The sequence below is a fragment of the Lynx canadensis genome, chromosome B3, assembly GCF_007474595.2.
Source record: "Lynx canadensis isolate LIC74 chromosome B3, mLynCan4.pri.v2, whole genome shotgun sequence".
NCBI lineage: Eukaryota > Metazoa > Chordata > Mammalia > Carnivora > Felidae > Lynx > Lynx canadensis.
The window spans coordinates 60,736,260-60,756,351 of NC_044308.2; the positions used below are offsets into that span (position 1 = coordinate 60,736,260).

The following is a 20,092-nucleotide window of genomic DNA, read 5'->3' on the forward strand; positions in this document are numbered from 1 at the left end:
AATTTTGCTTCTTAATGGGACAATCATTTAAGGAAACTCAGTTACTTATGAGTGTAGCAAGATGACTAGACTAGGGATTGAGAGACCTGAACTTGCCCTGATCAATCAGTAAATCATGGTGTGCCCTTTCTGTAAGATGTTACATTTAGGTACTGTGGGGATACAAACATGCACAAGGCAAAGTTCTGGTCACTTGTTAGTGTTTCCTTAGCTATATGCTTGAAGCTCTTTGTGTTCTCATTTACAGTAAATATTCTTTCGATCTGTAAAGCATACCTATGAAGTTTTAGATTTTTTTTTCTAATCTAAAATTTCCTAAAATGTACTTCATGCTTCTTTGCATTAGGAAACAAAGGATACTGAGCAATTTTAATCTTCACTAGATGAAAGACTGGATGTCTTCTGCCTGATCATTTATTCTTACTGCATACAGGGACTATAATGCCAAGACCATCAGGAGGATCTTCCCTGCCTCCTCATATTATCCCTTCCCTATGACTGTAGATACATTTTTGGTTTTGTTTTTAACCAAAGACAAGGTCCTTTATTTAACAATTATTTTAGAAATATGGGAAAAATGCAAGTAACTAGGAGAGAAAACAGACTTAAATTCACTCTTAGGTAAAAGTATTTGACATCAAATGGTCCTTATTTAAAGGAATTTATGGAAAGGGGGTGCTATAGAGAAGGTAAAAAACATTATGATGTTACAGAAAGGAAAGCCCGATGGCCCCCCCTACTTATAAACTTTGGACACAATGTCAGCCCTGATCGTTATACTAAGTTATAGATACAGATGCTAGAACAGAAATTCTCAAGGAGTTAGGGAGGATCTGTTATCCTACTGGGTAGGAAGGAGGAAGGAGGAAAGTGAGTATTTCTTCCAACTATATAAGCTCCAAGTATCTGAACCATATATCCAAAAGAGACAAACTTTTCACTCCCCACCACACACATACTATCACTAAGTCTAGTCAGAAATTTCACAGATGGGTATGTGATACTTGTGTGAATGATGGGGAGGCTTGGAAAAGGTTGAGAACCAATGGCTTGGAATATTGGAGCTAATGAGCTTTAGAATTTTGTTTCTCATCACTTGACTCTCATAAAAATAGAATGTGGGATTTGCGGCTGTCTGTATACTGAGTAATACCAGCAGTGTGCTGACCTAGGCCCTTAACATGAGACCACTGAAGGTATATACTCACTATTTCTCTGTTGATATACATTATTGAACAATAAAGGACCCAAATCTGACATTTCTGTTCCCCTTACAGAAATCACTTCTTTAGGTGCTAGAGCTCAAGGGACTTATAGGTAGCAACATTTAGTGATTTTGGCAAGATCTGCTTTAATACTACACAAGTTTCAATTTTACCATTAACTTTGACATCCACAAATTTTCCGAATTTCTCCTCCCACAAGCCTAGATCCTCTTGGTTTTCCTGGTGGCACAAAAAAAGGAGCAAATTGAGTTTACACATTGCAACAAATGTGGTTACCACAACAGTACATTTTGTTTGGATTATTAAAAAATTAGACTGAGAAAATGAGTCTGTCTTTTAAAAGACCACTTTGTGGGGCACCTGGGTGGCTCAGTCGGTTAAGTGCCCAACTTCAGCTCAGGTCATGATCTCACTGCTCTGAGTTTGAGCCCTGCATCAGCCTCTGTGCTGACAGCTCAGAGCCTGGAGCCTGCTTCAGATTGTGTGTCTCCCTCTCTCTCTGCCCCTTCCCCACTCATGCTCTGTCTGTCTTTCAAAATTGGATAGATGTTAAAAAATGTTAAAAGACCTGTTTGTGATGTCAGTATATTTAACAAATTTGATCTGTGTTCTACATAAATGCCAGTAATCATCTTCCTTATGAACTGAAGCTGACATGAATATGATTTTTTATTGTGGTAGAATAGATCTAACATAAAATTTGCCATTTAAATTATTTATTTACTATTCATTTTAAACATTTTATTTATTTATTTTTTAAGTAATCTCTACACCCAATGTGGGGCTTGAACTCACAACCCTGAAATGAGGAGTTGCATGCTCTACTGATTGAGCCAGCCAGGTGTGCTACCCCACCCCCCCCCCCTTTTTTTTTTCATTTTTACCATTTTATTTTATTTTATTTTATTAATTAATTAATTTATTTGAGAGAGAGGGCGCAAGTGAGAGACGGACAGAGAGAGACAGAGATAATCCCACAACGGGCAGAGAGGGAGAGAGAGAGAAATGGGGCTCACATGACTGTGGCTTGAGCTCACCCAAAGGAGGGCTCAGGCACACCCTATGTGGAGCTTGGCTCAAACTCACAAATCATGAGATCATTACCTGAGCCGAAGCCCAATGTGTAACTGACTGAGCCAGCCAGGTGCCCCTCATTTTCCACCATTTTAAAGTGACATTAAGACATTCACATTGCTGTGCAACTATCATCACCATCTATCTCCGGAACTTTTACATCTTCCCAAACTGAACCTCCACACCCTTAAACAATAGCTCCCCGTTTCTTCCTCCCTCAGCTCCTGACAACCACCCTTCTACTTCCTGTCTCTATGAATGTGACTACTATAGATACATAGATTTCTTATAACTAGAGTCATATAGTATTTGTCTTTTTGTGACTGCTTATTTCATCTAGTATAATATCTTCAAGATTCATCCATTTTGTAGCATATGTCAGAATTGCCTTCCTTTTTAAGGTCGAGTAACATTCCGCTGTATGTATATACCACATTTTGTGTGCGCATTCATCTGTCAATGACTCTTGGGTTGCTGGAATGTTTTCACCTTTTGGCTACTGTGAATGATGCTTCTAAGAACACAAGTATACAAATATTTGCTTGAGTCCCTACTTTCCCTTTCAGATATAAATCCATGAGTGAAATTGCTGGATCATATTGTAATTCTACATAATTCTGAGGAATTGTTTGACATGAGTATCTTTACACAGGCCAAAATGCTGTGAAAGCACTTTGAAAAATGCAGTCTTGGGGCACCTGGGTGGCTCAGTCAGTTAAGCATCTGAGTTCGGCTCAGGTCATGATCTTATGGTTCATGGGTTCGAGCCCTATGCTGGGCTCTGTGCTGACAGCTTGGAACCTGGAGCCTACTTCAGATTCTGTGTCTCCCTCTCTCTCTGCCCCTCCCCCACTTGTCCTCTGACTCTCTTTGTTTCTCTCTCTCTGATAAATAAATAAGCAATAAAAAAATTTTTTAAAAGGGCACCTGGGTGACTCAGTTGGTTAAGTGACCAACTTCAGCTCAGGTCATGATCTCACTGCTCTGAGGTTCGAGCCCTCCATCGGCCTCTGTGCTGACAGCTCGGAGCCTGGAGCCTGCTTTGGATTCTGCCTCTGTCTCTCTGCCCCTATCCTGCTCAGGCTCTTTCTCTCTCTCTCTCTCTCTCTCAAATATAAATAAACATGAAAAAATTTTAAAAATATATTAAAAAAAAGAAAAATTCGGTCTTTACATAAGTAAGATCTTTTAAATCCTTTTTTTTTTCTTGTAAACGTGTGAGGCACAACATTGAGAATCAAATAACTTAGGTCAAAAAGCAAACATTTTGGCTGAGGTGGGTACTTTGCCGCCCTCCCTCAATTAGCCAAACTACGTGAGAAGTGAGGCTGTTCAGGTTCACAATCTTTTGATGTAGAGCCCAAAACTTTCTTGGCTCTACAAGTTTCCTTTCTTGGTTTTACAAGTTTCATTCTTCCTCTCTGGCAGAATGAAGAAGTTTTCTAAAAATTGTACGTGTGCATGAAATGTATGTTTCTTTTTTATTTATTTATTTATTTATTTTTTACATTTATTTATTTTTCTTTTTTTTTTTTTAATTCTTTTTTTCAACGTTTATTAATTTTTGGGACAGAGAGAGACAGAGCATGAACGGGGGAGGGGCAGAGAGAGAGGGAGACACAGAATCGGAAACAGGCTCCAGGCTCTGAGCCATCAGCCCAGAGCCCGACGCGGGGCTCGAACTCACGGACCGCGAGATCGTGACCTGGCTGAAGTCGGACGCCCAACCGACTGCGCCACCCAGGCGCCCCACATTTATTTATTTTTGAGAGACAGAGAGAGAGACACAGCATGAGCACGGGAGGGGCAGAGACAGAGAGGCGGAGATAGAATCAGAAGCAGGTTCCAGGCTCTGAAATGTCAGCAGAGAGCCCAATGCAGGGCTCAAACCCACGAGCCGTGAGATCATGACCTGAGTAGAAGTTGGACACTTAACCGACTGAGCCACCCAGGAGCCCAGAAATGCATGTTTCTTTTTAAAAATGAGCCCCTTGCCCATTTCTAGGTGGTTTCTTCATAATTATAAGCTTCTGTAAAGTGAGCTTCTGTGTGTGTGTGTGTGTGTGTGTGTGTGTGTGTGTGTGTGTGTTTAAATCACATCTGAATTCTTATTGTAGGGACTATTATTCTGGGTCTGTGGATGGTCTTTAGAGTTTGTGAACTCCCTCAAACAGTATAAAAATTCTGTTTTAGGGGCGCCTGGGTGGCGCAGTCGGTTAAGCGTCCGACTTCAGCCAGGTCACGATCTCGCGGTCCGTGAGTTCGAGCCCCGCGTCGGGCTCTGGGCTGATGGCTCGGAGCCTGGAGCCTGTTTCCGATTCTGTGTCTCCCTCTCTCTCTGCCCCTCCCCCGTTCATGCTCTGTCTCTCTCTGTCCCAAAAATAAATAAACATTGAAAAAAAAATTAAAAAAAAAATTCTGTTTTATAGAGAAGGCTCATAGCCTTCAGCAGATTCTTTGCATCTGTGATGCAAAACCACTATTTAAGCTATCTACTTAGAGGTCTCCCCACAGCTGATTTGACATATCGTCACAAAACTGTCTAAGGCTATGTCTTAGTTGTCCTTCTCTATTTGGAAATGGAAAAAATATTCTCTCTCATATTCATCAGCATGGGTCAGTCCTCAAGAGGAAGAAGCATGTCCTTACTGCACTGGAAATATGTTTCACTATTCCTGGTGGCCATACCTACTGTCAGGGATCCTTCAAAGATGCATGTGGCTTGGATGAAGAGAAGATTTCTGGAATATTCATTTTTCATAATTCAGCTAAAATAATCCTTTAAAAACAGACATCAGACCATGTATCTCTGCTGCTTACAAACCTTTCCATAGTTTTCCTTTGCTCTTAGGTTAAAGTCGAAAAAGGTTAACAAGACATAAAGAATGCCAGCTTCATGGTAATGGGGGACTTTGATTTATTCAATGATATCTCACCAATTCCTTGAACAGTGTCTGGCATATAGGAAATACTCAACAAATATTGTCTACTAAAAGAATTATTGTAAGACTTTCCACTGAGTTGCCCCTGCCTATCTCTCTGGCCTTGTTAACACAACACTGTTTCCTTTGCTTTTCTTTTTCCTGCTAAAATATATACATATATATATTTTAAAATTTCTTCAAATGTGCTCCTTCCTACCTCAAGCTCTTTGAATATGAAATCCCCTCTATCTGGAATAGTGTTTTTTCCACCTTTTGACTAGCTTATGTATCTTCATGCATCAGTTTTAGCTGTTAAGTCATTTCCTACAGGAGGTCTTTTCTGACCTTCATCTTGGTCAAGTTCCTTGCTGTCTTCTCCTATAGCACTCTTTTGTAACACTCCTCATGTTTGTACTTGTCAGAGTCTGTCTTTCCCATTAGATTCTAAGATTCATGAGGACAGGTTGAGATTTGTTTTATTCATGGCTGATTCTTCTTGTCTAGCATAATTTTTTGAGCTGGCACAAAAGCAGGCACTCAAGAATTACCTGTTTTATGAATGAATGAATGAATACATAAGTAGACGAATGATCAATGAGATAATAAGGTGAGCAAGAGATAGATGGTCTCATTTATATGCAGTATTTATCAAGTACCCATTTGTAAGAAGAAGGGAAGAACAGAACAATTATATCCCACATATTGATGGTGAAAGAGATTTGAAAAAGAGATAAATTGCTCAATCTGTATTACCTGAGAAGCGTCAACTGATGTGTCTTCCTTATTTTCTTTGGTAGCTCTGTTTTAATATAAATAAAGTTGTTTTACTCAAGGGAAGACTAACAGAATTTTGTTAAATGATAAAGATTTTAATTTCTAACTTTTGAGACCCCATAAATTATGTCTTTTAACTTATTAAAATAATTATAAAATAAGTTTATGAAATTGAGGAACATTTATGATGAACATTAATCCAATAGCTTGATTTGTTAAAATGTAATATGTTTGAATTTTCTTATTAACCCTTAAAAAACTTTATCAGTTTTTTATTATACATGTAATACATAATACAATATCAAAACAAAATATAAGCAAGCAAGGTGGAACACTGCTCCCCCTCTCTCCAATGTTAACCTCCTACAAAGCAACATAATGCACTGTCTTCCAATTTAATTGTAACAATTTAAACTATCGGGCATACGTGGATTTGAGTGCTCATTTCTCCCCGTTCTTAACAATACTGGACCTTATACACTTTTAAAATCATTGCCAGGGCACCTGGGTGGCTCTGTCAGTTAAGCGTCTGACTTTGGCTCAGGTCACAATCTCACAGTCCATGAGTTCGAGCCCCCCATCGGGCTCTGTGCCGACAGCCTGGAGCCTGCTTCAGATTCTGTCTCCCTCTCTCTCTGCCCCTCCCCCGCTCTTACTCTGTCTCTGTCTGTCTCAAAAATAAAGATTAAAAAAAATCTAAAAATAAAAACAAAAATCGTTGGCAGTCTAAAATTTTAGACAAGGTAATGCTTTTCACTTTGAATTTCTTTCATTAATGACGTAAAGTGCTTTTGTATACATTAAATGGCATTTCTATTTCTTCTGTGAATTGTCTATTCACCCTCATTATACATTAATTTTTTAGTGTAAAATACAGTACGAATATAGAAGAGTATATAAGTTCAGAGGTTAAAAATGAATACTAAAGTAACGACTACGAAGCCACATAAGCAATAGACTTGTTCGTCTGGCATCATAGCGCCTCTCCTCAATGTATCATCCATCTCCTCGCTGTGCTCTTCAGAGGTAACCGCTTTACCAAGTTTTGTGTGGAATCACTCCCTTGCTGTTTTTTATCCCATTCCCATGAGTGTACAAGTCCTCAAACGCACATTTGGCTTTTCCTTAAAAATCTTTTGATATTAAAAAATTTTGATATTCGTCATGATAATATATGTTGCTGCAGTTTGTATCACCCATTGTTTATTTGTGTGTTCCTCTTTTTCTATCAATTTGTATAAGTTCTTCCTATAGATGCATATTAATTTTTGAATTCTTATACATGTTAAAAATTTGTGGTGAAATTTAAGACAACTAGTATGTTGCCTTTTGATTTTTTTATTTCATTAAAAAAATTTTTTTTAACATTTGTTTACTTTTGAGAGAGACAGAGAGAGACAGAGCATGAGCAGGGGAGGGGCAGAGAGAGAGGGAGACACAGAATCCAAAGCAGGCTCCAGGCTCTGAGCTGTCAGCACAGAGCCCCATGAGAGGCTGGAACCCACAAACCGTGAGATCATGACCTGAGCTGAAGTGGACACTTAACGTACTGAGCCACCCAGGTATCCCTGGTGCCTTTTAATTAAAAAAAAGAGTTAACAAATTTTATTTTTTACAACAGTTTTAGGTTCACAGCAAAACTAAGCAGAAAGTGTAGAGTTCTCATATGACCAACTGTCCCTACACACTCACAGTCTCCCCCGCTGTTAACATCCTGTACCAGAGTGCTACATTTATTACAATCAGTGAACCTGCACTGACACATCATTATCACCCCAAGTCCATAGTTTATATTAGGGTTCATTCTTGGCATTGTATATTCTATGGGTTTTGACAAATGTATCATGACATTTACCCACCACTGTAGTATCATGCAGAGTAATTTCACTGCCCTTAAAATCTGTGTTCTGCTTAGGTATCCCTTTGGCTTACTTAACCCCTGGAAACTACTGATCTTTTTACTATCTCCATAATTTTCCCTTTTCCAGAATTTTATATAGTTGGAAACATAGAGTAGGTAGCCTTTTTCAGTTTGGCTTCTTTCACTTGGTAAAACTTGCATTTGAGTTCCCTCCATGTCTTTTCATGGCTTGATAGTTCATTTCTTTTAGGTACTGAATAATATTCTATTATTTGGATGTACCATAGTTTATTCATCTACTGAAGGATATCCTGACGGCTTCTAAGTTTTGGCGATTAAGAATAAAATTGCTATAAATATCCATGAGCAGGTTTTTGTGTAGACATAGATTTCCATCTCCTTTGGGTAAATAACAAGAAGCATGATTGTTGAATTATATGGTAAGAGTATGTTTAGTTTTGTAAGAAATTATCAAACTGTCTTCCAACATGACTATATCATTTTGCAGCCCCAACAGCAATTAATGTGAGTTCCTGTTGTTCCACATCCTCCCCAGCATTTTGTTACCAGTGTTCTGGATTTTGGTCATTCTAACAGATATGTAATGGTTTCTTGTTTAACTAATGACATATGATGTTGAACATCTTTTCATATGCTTACTTGCCATCTGTTTATCTTTTTTGGTAAGGTTTCTGTTCAACTCCTTTGTACATTTTGAGTGTTCACTTTCTTACTGTTGAATTTTAAGAGTTCTTTGTATATTTTGGATAGCAGTCCTTTATTTGATGTGTTTTTTTGCAGATATTTCTTCCTAGTCTGTGGCTTATCTTCTTATTTCCTTATCATTTTTTTTCATAGAGCAATAGTTTTTAATTTTTTTAAATTTATTTTTATTATCTTTAAAAGTTTTTTTAAATTTTATTTGAGAGAGAGATAGAGCATGAGCCAGGGAGAGGGGGCAGAGGGAGAGAGAGAGAGAATCTCAAGCAGGCTCCATGTTCAGTGTGGAGCCCAATGCAGGCTCAATGCCATGACTCTGGATCATGACCTGAGCCAAAATCAGGAGTTGGACCCTCAACTGACTAAGCCACCTGGGTACCCCTAGTTTTTAATTTTAATGAAGCCTAATTTATCAATTATTTCTTTTGTGAATCATGACTTTGGTAGTATATTAAAAAATCATCACCATACCCAAGGTCATCTAGGTTTTCTTCTGTTATCTTCTAGGAGTTTTATAGTTTTATTTTACATTTAGATCTATGACCTATTTTGAGTTTTTATTTTTAATACTTAAAAAGTGGAGACCAAAGCAGGGCTTGAACTCACGACCCTGAGATCAAGCCCCTGAGCTGAGATCATGAGTCAGACGCTTACTGACTGAGCCCCTCAGGTGTGTGAAGGGTGTAAGGTCTATACCTAGATTCATTTTTAAATATATTTTGATTCAAGTAAAATTAACATACGGTGTCGTATTAGTTTGAGGTATACAGTATAATGATTCAATATTTCTACACATTACCCACTACTCATCACAATAAGTGTACTCCTAATCCCCTTCATCTATTTCACCCATCCCCCCCTCACCTCCCCTCTGGCAACGCCCAGTTTGTTCTCTGTATTTAAGAGTCTGGTTTTTTTTTTTTTTTGTCTTTTTATTTGTTCATTTGTTTTGCTTCTTATATTCCACATGAGTGAAATTATTAGGTATCTGTCTTTGTCGGACTGACTTTACTTATCATGGTACCTTCTAGATCTGTCCATGTTGTTGCAAATGGCAAGATTTCATTCCTTTTCATGGCTGAGTAATATTGTGTGTGTGTGTGTGTGTGTGTGTGTGTGTGTGTGTGTGTGTAGACACTGTCTTCTTTATCCATTCATTTATGGATGGACACTTGGGTTGCATCCATATCTTGACTACTGCAAATAATGCTGCAGTAAACATAGGGGTGCACATATCTTTTTGAATTAGTGTTTTTGTTTTCTTTGGTTAAATACCTAGTAGCCAATGCCATTTATTGAAGAGGCTATCTTTTCCCCATTGTATGTTCTTCCTTCCTTTGTTGAAGATTGACTGTATATGCATGTATTTATTTCTGGACTCTCTATTGTTTTCCAAAACTCTCCATGTTTTTTTTTGTGCCAATACCATACTGTTTTGATAACTGTATCTTTGTAGTATACTTTGAAATCAAGGAACATGATACCTCTAGTTTTGTTCTCTTTCTCAAGATTGCTTTGGCTATTGGAATCTTTTGTGGTTCTGTACAAATTTTAGGATTATTTGTTCTATTTCTGAGAAAAATTCCATTGGTATTTTGTTTTTTTTTTTTATTTTTTTTTTTTTTTTTTTTAATTTTTTTTTTCAACGTTTATTTATTTTTGGGACAGAGAGAGACAGAGCGTGAACGGGGGAAGGGGCAGAGAGAGAGGGAGACACAGAATCTGAAAACAGGCTCCAGGCTCTGAGCCATCAGCCCAGAGCCCGACGCGGGGCTCGAACTCCCGGACCGGCGAGATCGTGACCTGGCTGAAGTCGGACGCTTAACCGACTGCGCCACCCAGGCGCCCTCCATTGGTATTTTGATAGAAATTACATTCAATCTGCAGACCGCTTTGGGTAGTATGGATATTTTAACAATATTAATTCTTCCAATCCATGAGCAGTGTACCTTTCCATTTACTTGTGCTGTCTTCAGTTTCTTTCATCAATGTCTTATAGATTTCAGGGTTCAGGTCTTTCACCCCCTTGGTTACATTTAACCCTAGTTATTTTATTCATTTTGATGCAATTGCAAATGGGATTGTTTTCTTAATTACTCTTTCTGATAGTTCATTATAAGTATATAAAAAATGCAACAGATTTCTGTATATTTGTTTTGTATCCTGTATTAGTGAATTAATTTATTAATTCAAAGAGTTTTTAAAAATGATTTATGTGTTTATTTTTGGTAGAATCTTTAGTGTTTTCTGTATACAATATCATGTAGTCTTCACATAGTGACAATTTTACTTCTTTTCCCATTTAAAAGGGCTTTATTTCTTTTTCTTGTTTTATTGCTGTGTTTAGGATTCCAGTATTTTTGAATAAAAGTGATGAGTGGGCATCCTTGTTCTGTTCGTGTTCTAAGAGAAAAGGGTTTCAGCTTTTCACTGTTGAGTACGATGTTAGCTGTGGGTTGCCATACATGGCATTTATTATGTTAAGGTATGTTCCTTCCATACCAACTTTGTTGAAAGATTTTTTATAATGAATGATGTTGAATTTATCAAATTCCATTTCTGCATCTACTGAGATAATCATATGATTTTTATCCTTATTTTTGTTAATGTGGTGTATCATGTTGCTTAATTTGTGGATATTGAACCATCCTTTTATCCTTAGAATAAGTCTCATTTGATCATGATGTATGATTCTTTTAAAGCATTGTTGAATTTGGTTTGCTAATATTTTGTGTAGGGTTTTTATATCAATGTTCATCAAGAATATTGGCCTGTAATTAATTTTTTTTTTTTTTTTGGTATTGGTTTTGGTATTAAGGCAATTCTGGCCTCATAGAATGAGTTTGGAAGCATTAAGTCTTCTTCAATTTTTTGGAATATTTTGAGAAGAACAGATAATAACTCTTCTTCAAAGGTTTTGTAGAATTCACCTCTGAAGTCGTTGTGTAGTCCTAGCCTTTTGTTTGCTAGGCATTTTGGATTACTGTTTCAATTTCATTACTCACAATTCGTTCACATTTTCTATTTTTTCTTGATGCAGTCTTGGAAGGCTGTATGTTTTAGGAATTTATCCACTTATTCTAGGTTCTCCTATTTGCTGGCATGTAAATGTTTGTAGTTGTCTCTTATGATCCTTTTATTTCTGTGGTATTGACTGTAACTTCTCTTTCATTTGATTTTATTTATTTGGGCCTCTATTTTTCTTGATGAGTCTGGATAAAGTTTTATCAATTTTGTTATCTTTTCAAAGAACCAGGTGCCCCCCATTATTTCTCTAAATAGAGTTTCTGTCCCTCTCTCTCTCTCTTCTCCTTCTGGGACCCCTATAATGTGAATGTCCGTATGCTTAACGTCCCAGTGGTCCCTTAAACTACGCTCATTTTTTTTAGAGGCTTCTGGGTGGCTGAGTGGATTGGGCGTTCGACTTCGGCCAGGTCATGATCTCATGGTTTGTGGGTTCGAGCCCTGCATCAGGCTCTGTGCTGACAGCTCAGAGCCTGGAGCCTGCTTTGAATTCTGTGTCTCCCTCTCTCTCCCGTCCCTTCCCTACTCACACTCTCTCTCTGTCTCTCAAAAATAAATAAGCATTGGAAAAATTTTTTTTAATAAATTAATTATTAAATTAAATTAAAATTAAATTAAATTAAAATTAAATTAAATTATTAAATAAAAAAATTTTAATAAATAAACTATGTTCATTTTTTTTAATTCTTTTTTCTTTTTGCTGTTCTGATGGGGAGATTTACACTACCTGTCTTCCAGATTGCTGATCTGTTCTTCTGCGTCATCTAATCTGCTGATTCCCTCTAGTGTATTTCTCATTTCAGTTATTTTATCCTTCAGCTGATGGGTTCTTTTTGTGTTTTCTATCTCCTTATTGAAGTTTTTCACCGTGTTCATCCATTCTTCTCCTGAATTTGGAGAACATTACTTTAAATTCTCTATCAAGCAGATTGCTTATCTGTTTTGTTTAGTTCTTTTTCTGAAGTTTGTCTTGTTCTTTTCATTTGGAATATATTCTTCTGTCTCCTCATTTTGCCTAAGTCTCTGTTTGCTTCTATGTATTAGGCAGATCAGTTACATCTCTGATCTTGAAGGAGTAGAAGGTGTCCTGTGGGCCCAGTAGCACAAACACCCTCGTCACCCACGGTCAGGTGCCCCAAGAGCATTCCCTGTGTGGGCTGTGTGCACCTTCCTGTTGTGGCCAGGTTGCAACTGGTGCAAACTCACAGGTGTATGGGGCTATCCTCCAGCATGACTGTCTGTGAGTTCTGGCTGTGACTGCTATGGTCATACTGGTTAGTGGGGCTAGCCCCTGGCCCATCTGGCTGAGAGGCCTGGTTGTGACTGTTGTGAATATGCTGGTGTGTGGGGTTGGTCCCTGGCATGGCTGGCTGTGAGGCCTGGCAATGACAGCTGTGAGTGCACTGGTGGGTGGGGCATGTCTCCTGCCTGGCTTGCTGCAGGGTCCAGCTGTGACTGCTGTAGGTGTTCTAGTGTGTGGGGATGACCTCCTGCGGCAGAGGTGCCGAGGAGGGGTTCTGGTCCTAGCTGGGGTTGCCTACTGCAAGTGCTGGGGTTGGAGGCTGCTTGGCAGGAGGTGTAATGTGAGCTAAAGCACCTGCCAGGAATGCCAGGGTGCAGAAAACACTTGAGAAGGTCTTTAGGCTGGGAGGTGGCTTGGGTGGGACAAGTCTTCAGGGGAGCACTGGGGTGGGGTGAGTGGCACTAGCATAGTAAAGAGTGCCAGAACTGATATCCACTAATGCTGGGCCAACTAGGTAGAAGGAGTAAGAAAAATGGTACCCATCAGTGCATCTGTCCCTGGAGGACATTCCCACAGATACCTGCCATTCTGGCACATCCCCTAAATTAGTAAGTGAATTTCCTTCACATGTAACCCAGGGATTTTTCACATGGTTGCCTCTGTGTTGGCACTCAGAGCAGGTGTGATTGTGCACATGCCATCAAAGAGCAGTGTGTCAGTTTCCTACTGCCCTCTGACTCTCTTGGACATACGCCCAGTTGGTTTTCAAAGCCAGACATTAGGGGAGCTTGTCTTCCTGGTGCAGGTCCCCTGGCATATGGAGACTCATGTGGGACTCAGGCCTCTTCTTCCTCAGGGCAGGTCTCTCTGGTTGTAATATCCCTCCCACTTGTGGGTTGCTGCACTGGGGATGTGGAACCTGACTAAATAAGCCATGTCTCTGCTCCTCCTACCTGGCACCTTAATGTGGCTTTTTCTTTATATCCTTAGTTGTATGTTCTGTTGTTAGTCTTTAGTTCATTCTCAGAGATCATTTTCTACACGTAGTTGTAGAATTTTTTTTGTACAATCTTTACTCCCCACCCAAGGGGTAGGTGCACTGTTCCTTAAGGTACTCCAATACCAGGTCAATGCGTGAAGTGGATGGAGCAAGCTCCTATTCCATCTCCTAGTTCCACAAAATCCATTAATATAATGTATTGTCCTCACATTGAGGCGTAGTAGATATTAAACTGTTAAGGACAGCTGCTACACTTGATCTTAGCCAAAAGGCCGAGAAGTGATGTAGTTGTAGATTTGGATGTGTGTGTGGGAGGAGGTAAGCTCAAGATGTTCCTACTCTGTGATTTTTTTCATCTGGAATTCATTTTCCTAATGTTGCAAGGCTTGGGTCTAACTTAAAAATTTTTCCAGGTGGATAATCTGATTTTCCTAACACAAATGTAAATGGTGGAAATACAAACTAGTTCACAACTTCTATAGGAGGTGATCTGGCAGCACGAGTCAAAATTACAAATCACAAACCATTTGATCAGCAATTTTACTTCTACGACTCGTCTATGTATATCCTTGCATGTATGCAAAATGATACATATATAAAGTTATCCATGAAGTGAGTAGCTGTAAAACAAGATTAGAAATAATTTTAAAGTCCACCAAGAGGAAATTTACTAAATGAATCATTGTGTAAGCATGCAATTGAAACTATATACCTGCTTTAAAGAAATTAGGAACTATCAAATTGGTAAAGAAGAAAGAGCAAAGTGCAGAATAATGTATACAGGTGGTATCATATGTGTCAAGAAAGGATAAAACAAAGAATATATATATCTTACTGGATGGACATAAATTATCTCTGGAAGGATACAAAAAAACTGGAAACACTGATTACTTTCAAAGATAGAACTAGGTAGCTCAAGGACAAATGGTGAGGATATTTTTCACTATATACTCCTTTGTAGCATATGCTTATTCTAAAAAGATTAAGGCCCAACTTAGGTTATCACCTCCAAAACACAAATAATGGAGTTTATTAAAAGAAAAAATATTTTAAATATAAATAACCTGGGTACTGGGTTTACAGGTATTTGTTATGCTATTAGTATTTTTCAGTTTAAAAAAATAATTGAATATTCATAAGGTACTAACAAGCGGCAGAATTATGGGTATTTAAATTTTTCTTTTCAATATTTTTCTATTTTTTCCTATAATGAACAGAAACTATCTCTGTAATAAGAAACAAGATTTGGGGCACCTGGGTGGCTCAGTTGGTTGAGCATCCGACTTCAGCTCAGGTCATGATCTCACAGTTCGTGGGTTTGAGCCCCGCATCAGGCTCTGTGCTGACCGCTGTGCTCGAGCCTGGAGCCCGCTTCAGATTCTGTGTCTCCTTCTCTCTCTGCCCCTCCCCTGCTCACGCTTTGTCTCACTCTGTTTCTCAAAAATAAATAAATGTAAAAAAAATAAAAAAAAATAAGATTTATATTGTTGTTTGTTTTTAGAAAATAAGGTTTTTAAATATAAAAACCACTGTGTGGCAATAATGAATGTTCAATGCTTCTACAGAACATATAAGATGGTTAACTATTAGGATAAAAATAGAAAGAGCTACAGACTGGAGAATTTAAAAAACAATATTGGTAAAAAAAAAAATGGAAGAATCTTCCCCTATCACTACCTCCCAGTTCATGTGACCCTCATACAAACAGCTTTGATCGAGTGACTGTTTCCAGATAATTCTTGGAAATTATTCAAGTGTAAGTTAATTGAAGTTTATTTTAAGGGGATACAATGAAGTTCTGCAGTCAAATGCTCTACCCCTGAGCTATACCCCTAAAATGAAGTTCTGAAGACATATCAGTTCCCATTAACATTTATCAGTTCTCAACAGAGAGTGCTTTTAAGAGTAGACAGTTAAACGCATGGGATGTGTTAGGAGGGTCAAGTTGCAAAAGTCTGCAAATCATTCTTGTCATCAAGCCTGCATTTATTTGCAGGGGTGAAAAGATGAAATTTCTCAAAATAATATTCTAGCAATAAGGTGAACTAAGTTTTCATGGTGATATATCAACTATTAGGCAAGTGATAATCATGATCAAGTTTTCTGACATTGTTTTGCTTTGTTTTAAAGAGAAAGAGGGGCGCCTGGGTGGCACAGTCGGTTAAGCGTCCGACTTCAGCCAGGTCACGATCTCGCGGTCCGTGAGTTCGAGCCCCGCGTCAGGCTCTGGGCGGATGGCTCGGAGCCTGGAGCCTGTTTCTGATTCTGTGTCTCCCTCTCTCTCTGCCCCTCCCCCGTTCATGCTCTGTCTCTCTCTGTCCCAAAAATAAATAAAAACGTTGAAAAAAATTAAAAAAAAATAAAAAAATAAAATAAGAGAAAGAGGACAGGATGGTGGGGAGAGAGAATCGTAAGCAGACTCCATGCTGATTATGAAGCCTGACATGGGGCTTCATCTCATGCCCCTGGGATCATGACCTGATCCAAAGTCAAGAGTCAGATGCTCGCCTGACTGAGCCACCCAAGCACCCCTCTTATGTTCTTATGCCAAGTAATGTGCAAAAATACCTTTTCTTGAGGGGAACTTGCAGGTGCTCAAAGTACAAGTGGCCCAGGGAGTTTATGCTCATCACAACCTCTTCTTCAGACACTAAATCTACCTTGAATGGGTTTGCTGTGATACGACACTTCAGATCTCCTTTTCCATCAGCCAATACCAGACTACCTGCATCCCCTGAGGATGAAATCAGCCTAGAAAACAAAGCAAGAAGAGAGAAATAGGTTTATATAGCTCAATGTGATTCTCAATTCAAATTAATGTGCAAATCCATATTCATGGGACATAGGGGTTTGGTGTCAGAAAGCCTAGACTGAATATAGCTCTATCATGCACTAGGAGTATAACTTTGGACAAGTTAGTCAGTCTATCCAGTTCTTAGTTTCCTCATCTGTAAGTAGAAATAATAAAGCAAGAAGAATAGAGCTTTTGGGGAGAACTGAGTGAGATGATGCATGCAAAGTACTTAAGTACTTGGCAGTGCCTGGCAAATAATAATATGTTAGCTATCATCATCATTTCCTTGGGCTGGACAGTCTAGGAACACTTTGGTGCACAGAGTCCTAAACACTGCTTTTTCTTTCTCATCCCAACCAAATACTCAAAAACTAAGGAAATAACATAGATTAGGTTATTGACCCGGTGGGTCCATGGTGAGATGCGATCTCTCCTGACTCCCATCAGCTCTGATTTGAGAGCTAGACTGTTAGGATATTCCGGATCTCCAGAATCATGTAAGCCCAGAGGCAGTCACTTAAAATCCTTTAGAGGTCTAGATATTTCTTTCTCTGGTGCACAGTCACTCTGGTAAATGGTCACATGCCTCCTTAGGGAAGGTGAGGAGGGATATTTTATGTTCTTATTATATTCTTGCGAAGTCCTTCTCCCTGGATTCTAGGCAAGATACTTGGGTTCTGTTAACTGTCTGGAGTAGTATGAGAGTTGTGTATCACTGTTCATCAAACCCAAATGCAGGGGCTCCTGGGTGGCTCGGTCAGTTGAGCGTCGGACTCTTGATTTTGGCTCAGGTCAATGATCTCGTGGTTCGGGGGTTCGAGCCCTGCGTCAGGCTCCTGCTGGCAGCGTAGAGCCCGCTTGGGGTTCTGTCTCTTCCCTCTGTCTGCCCCTTCCCCACTTGTACTTCCCTTTCACTCTAAATAAATAAACAACAAAATGGAATTCTTTTGATTGTTCCATCAAATAGGACTTTAATGCATCTATTTCAGTCCAGTGGACCCTTTGATACATTGTTCACTGCCCTGAGAGTTAAACAGTTTGGGTACCATATATGCCCTGCTGTGTCATTATGGAAACATGTTCACCTTGTCACTAATAACTGAATGCTGCCTACTTTCATTATGCACCTGGAGTCTCACCATCTCCACTGAAATTGGGGAGCCGTTTGATGGCATCATTTCCACCATTATTTCTAGCTCATAAAAGGCATTCACTCACTACAATGCTTTCCAAGTGTTCCTTCATCAAGTTATTTCTCAGTGAAAGGAGTCTCTTTGGAACCTCTTGGAGAGCAAAATTAGGGGCTAGTTGTGCTGTTGCATATGACATATCACTTCAACATCTTTATCTCCCTAAGTCTATGGATCATCTTTTCTACTCTGTGTCAAGGCTGAGCTGGTATCTCAGCTTCATTCAGCAGAGTCCATAGCTGAGTACAGATTATAATTAACCAACCAAGCAAATAATAGACCCACTCCCAGCTGTCCAAGCTAGCACATCAAATTTAGATTCTTGGTACCCATGTCAATAAATTTAATGTGGTCCTAAAATTATGTTCCTTTCTTCAGTCTAGGAATCCCTCAGAATGCATTTCTATCCGTATTTCCTAGGTTTTTGCCTATATAAAATCTTATAATTCCTTAGGTTGTAGTGTTTGACTGTAATTAGCTCCCTAGGCATGTTAGGCTCTGGTAGTGAGCTTAAAGGAAGGCAGTGAAGGGTGGTAGGGGTGAGGCACAATGAGCACTGTCATCCCCTTGGACAATATATCTTAGGTGAGGTCAACACAGGGTGTCCAAAGCAAGGTAGGATCAGCTTTGTTAGAGGAAAAGGAGCTGGCTTCTGCTGGAACGGAAGGCTTGGTGGAATTCTGTATGATCACAGGTAGTAATTTAAGTAACTTTGCCATGGAATGCTGTGGTTTATTACCAGTTGTGTAGTTTGCTAGGTCTGCCACAACAAATACCACCCATGGGTGGCTTAAAGTACAGAAGTTTATTTTCTCACAATTTTGGTGGCTAGAAGTCCAAGATCAAAGTGTCAGCAAGTTTGGTTTCTTCTGAGACCTCTCTCCTTGGCTCTCAGATGGCCATCTTCTTGCTGTATCCTTACATAGTCATCCCTGTCTGTGTCAACTTGTGACCTAATCTCCTTTCCTTATGGAACACTATTCATATTGTATTACAGTCCACACCCTAACAACCCCCATTTTAACTAGTTACCTCTTCAAAGGTTCTACCTCTAAATATAGTCATTTTCTGAGGCACAAGGGGTTGTGGCTTCAACATATGAGTTTTTTTTTTTGGCGGGGGGACACAATTGAGCCCATAAAACTAGTATCTTATCCTCTAATGATAACCAAGTCCTTGCCTGCCGGCCAAAGCAGCTAACCAATCTCATATTCCCATCCTAGAGGGTCTGTTGCCTATACTTACTTCTGATACCAAAGGCTATATCAACCAAGATTCAACTGTACATTAGAGAAAAATTCTGGGGGGTGCCTGGGTGGGTCAGTCGGTTAAGTGTCTGACTTCAGCTCAGGTTGTGATCTCGTGGATTGAGGGTTCGAGTCCAGCTGTGCTGCCAGCTCAGAGCCTGGAGCCTGCCTAAGGATTCTGTCTCCTCTCTCTCTGCCCCTCCCCTGCTCATGCTCTGTCTCTCTATCTCTCTAAAAAATAAACAAACATTAAAAAAGCAAAGAAAAAATTCTGGCTATTTTAAGTGGAAAATAAGTAACTTAAGATGGGGGAATTGGGGAGCTTTATGACATCATTGGAAGCACTGAGGTAATAGGTTGGGCAGCCGGTAATGATCCCTAGAATACTACTGCATGGTCAATTGAACTACTATGCAGCTAGAATCAGGAAGTTGGATAATCAGAAGTCACTGTGGCAACTGCTGGGCTCCAAGATCATGCCATATTAGCTCCAGAGATGAATAAACTACTACCCTAATTAGTGTGCATCTAGAGACATTCTAGAGCTGCCAAATCCATGCCAGCAAAATTGGAAGCTCAGTTCTAAAATCAAGATACCTGTAAGTGCATCTGACTGGTAGAACCTGAATTATACCAGAACTAGTTACATGAAGTATGGGAAGTGGAGGAATGTATTTTTAACTTTCTTGTTACTGCAGTAGCCAAAGGCCCTCTAGAAAAGAGGTTGGAATGGAAGCAGAACTAATACAACATATTTACCACACAAAGCTAGTTATCATCCTGACCCCAAAACATGGCAATAACACAGAAAAAGAAAACTACAGATGATTTTACTTAACACAGATGTAAAAATGTTAAAAGGATCTACCCAGTAAAGTGAATCCTCCAGGATAGTAAAAATAATATACTGTAACCAAGCACACCACACACACACACACACACACACCACACACACACACGCATGCATGTGCACCAACCTAAAAAGCTTGAGAACAGTCTTTTTAAAAAAATTTTT

The 20,092-nt window shown here is 39.2% G+C and overlaps 1 protein-coding gene and 1 non-coding gene across 2 annotated transcripts in view; both read right to left on the reverse strand.

Moving 5' to 3' along the window:
• The window catches only part of GANC (glucosidase alpha, neutral C), a 75,249-nt gene that overhangs the window by 40,225 nt on the left and 14,932 nt on the right, over window positions 1-20,092 (reverse strand). Inside the window, 3 exon segments of the mRNA XM_030318423.1 lie at window positions 1,379-1,445; window positions 5,978-6,023; window positions 16,415-16,597. Coding sequence (XP_030174283.1) covers window positions 1,379-1,445; window positions 5,978-6,023; window positions 16,415-16,597 — 296 coding nt within the window.
• On the reverse strand, window positions 13,936-14,130 carry LOC115517543. Its single transcript, XR_003969982.1, has one exon. It is a non-coding gene; the product is annotated as a U2 spliceosomal RNA (small nuclear RNA).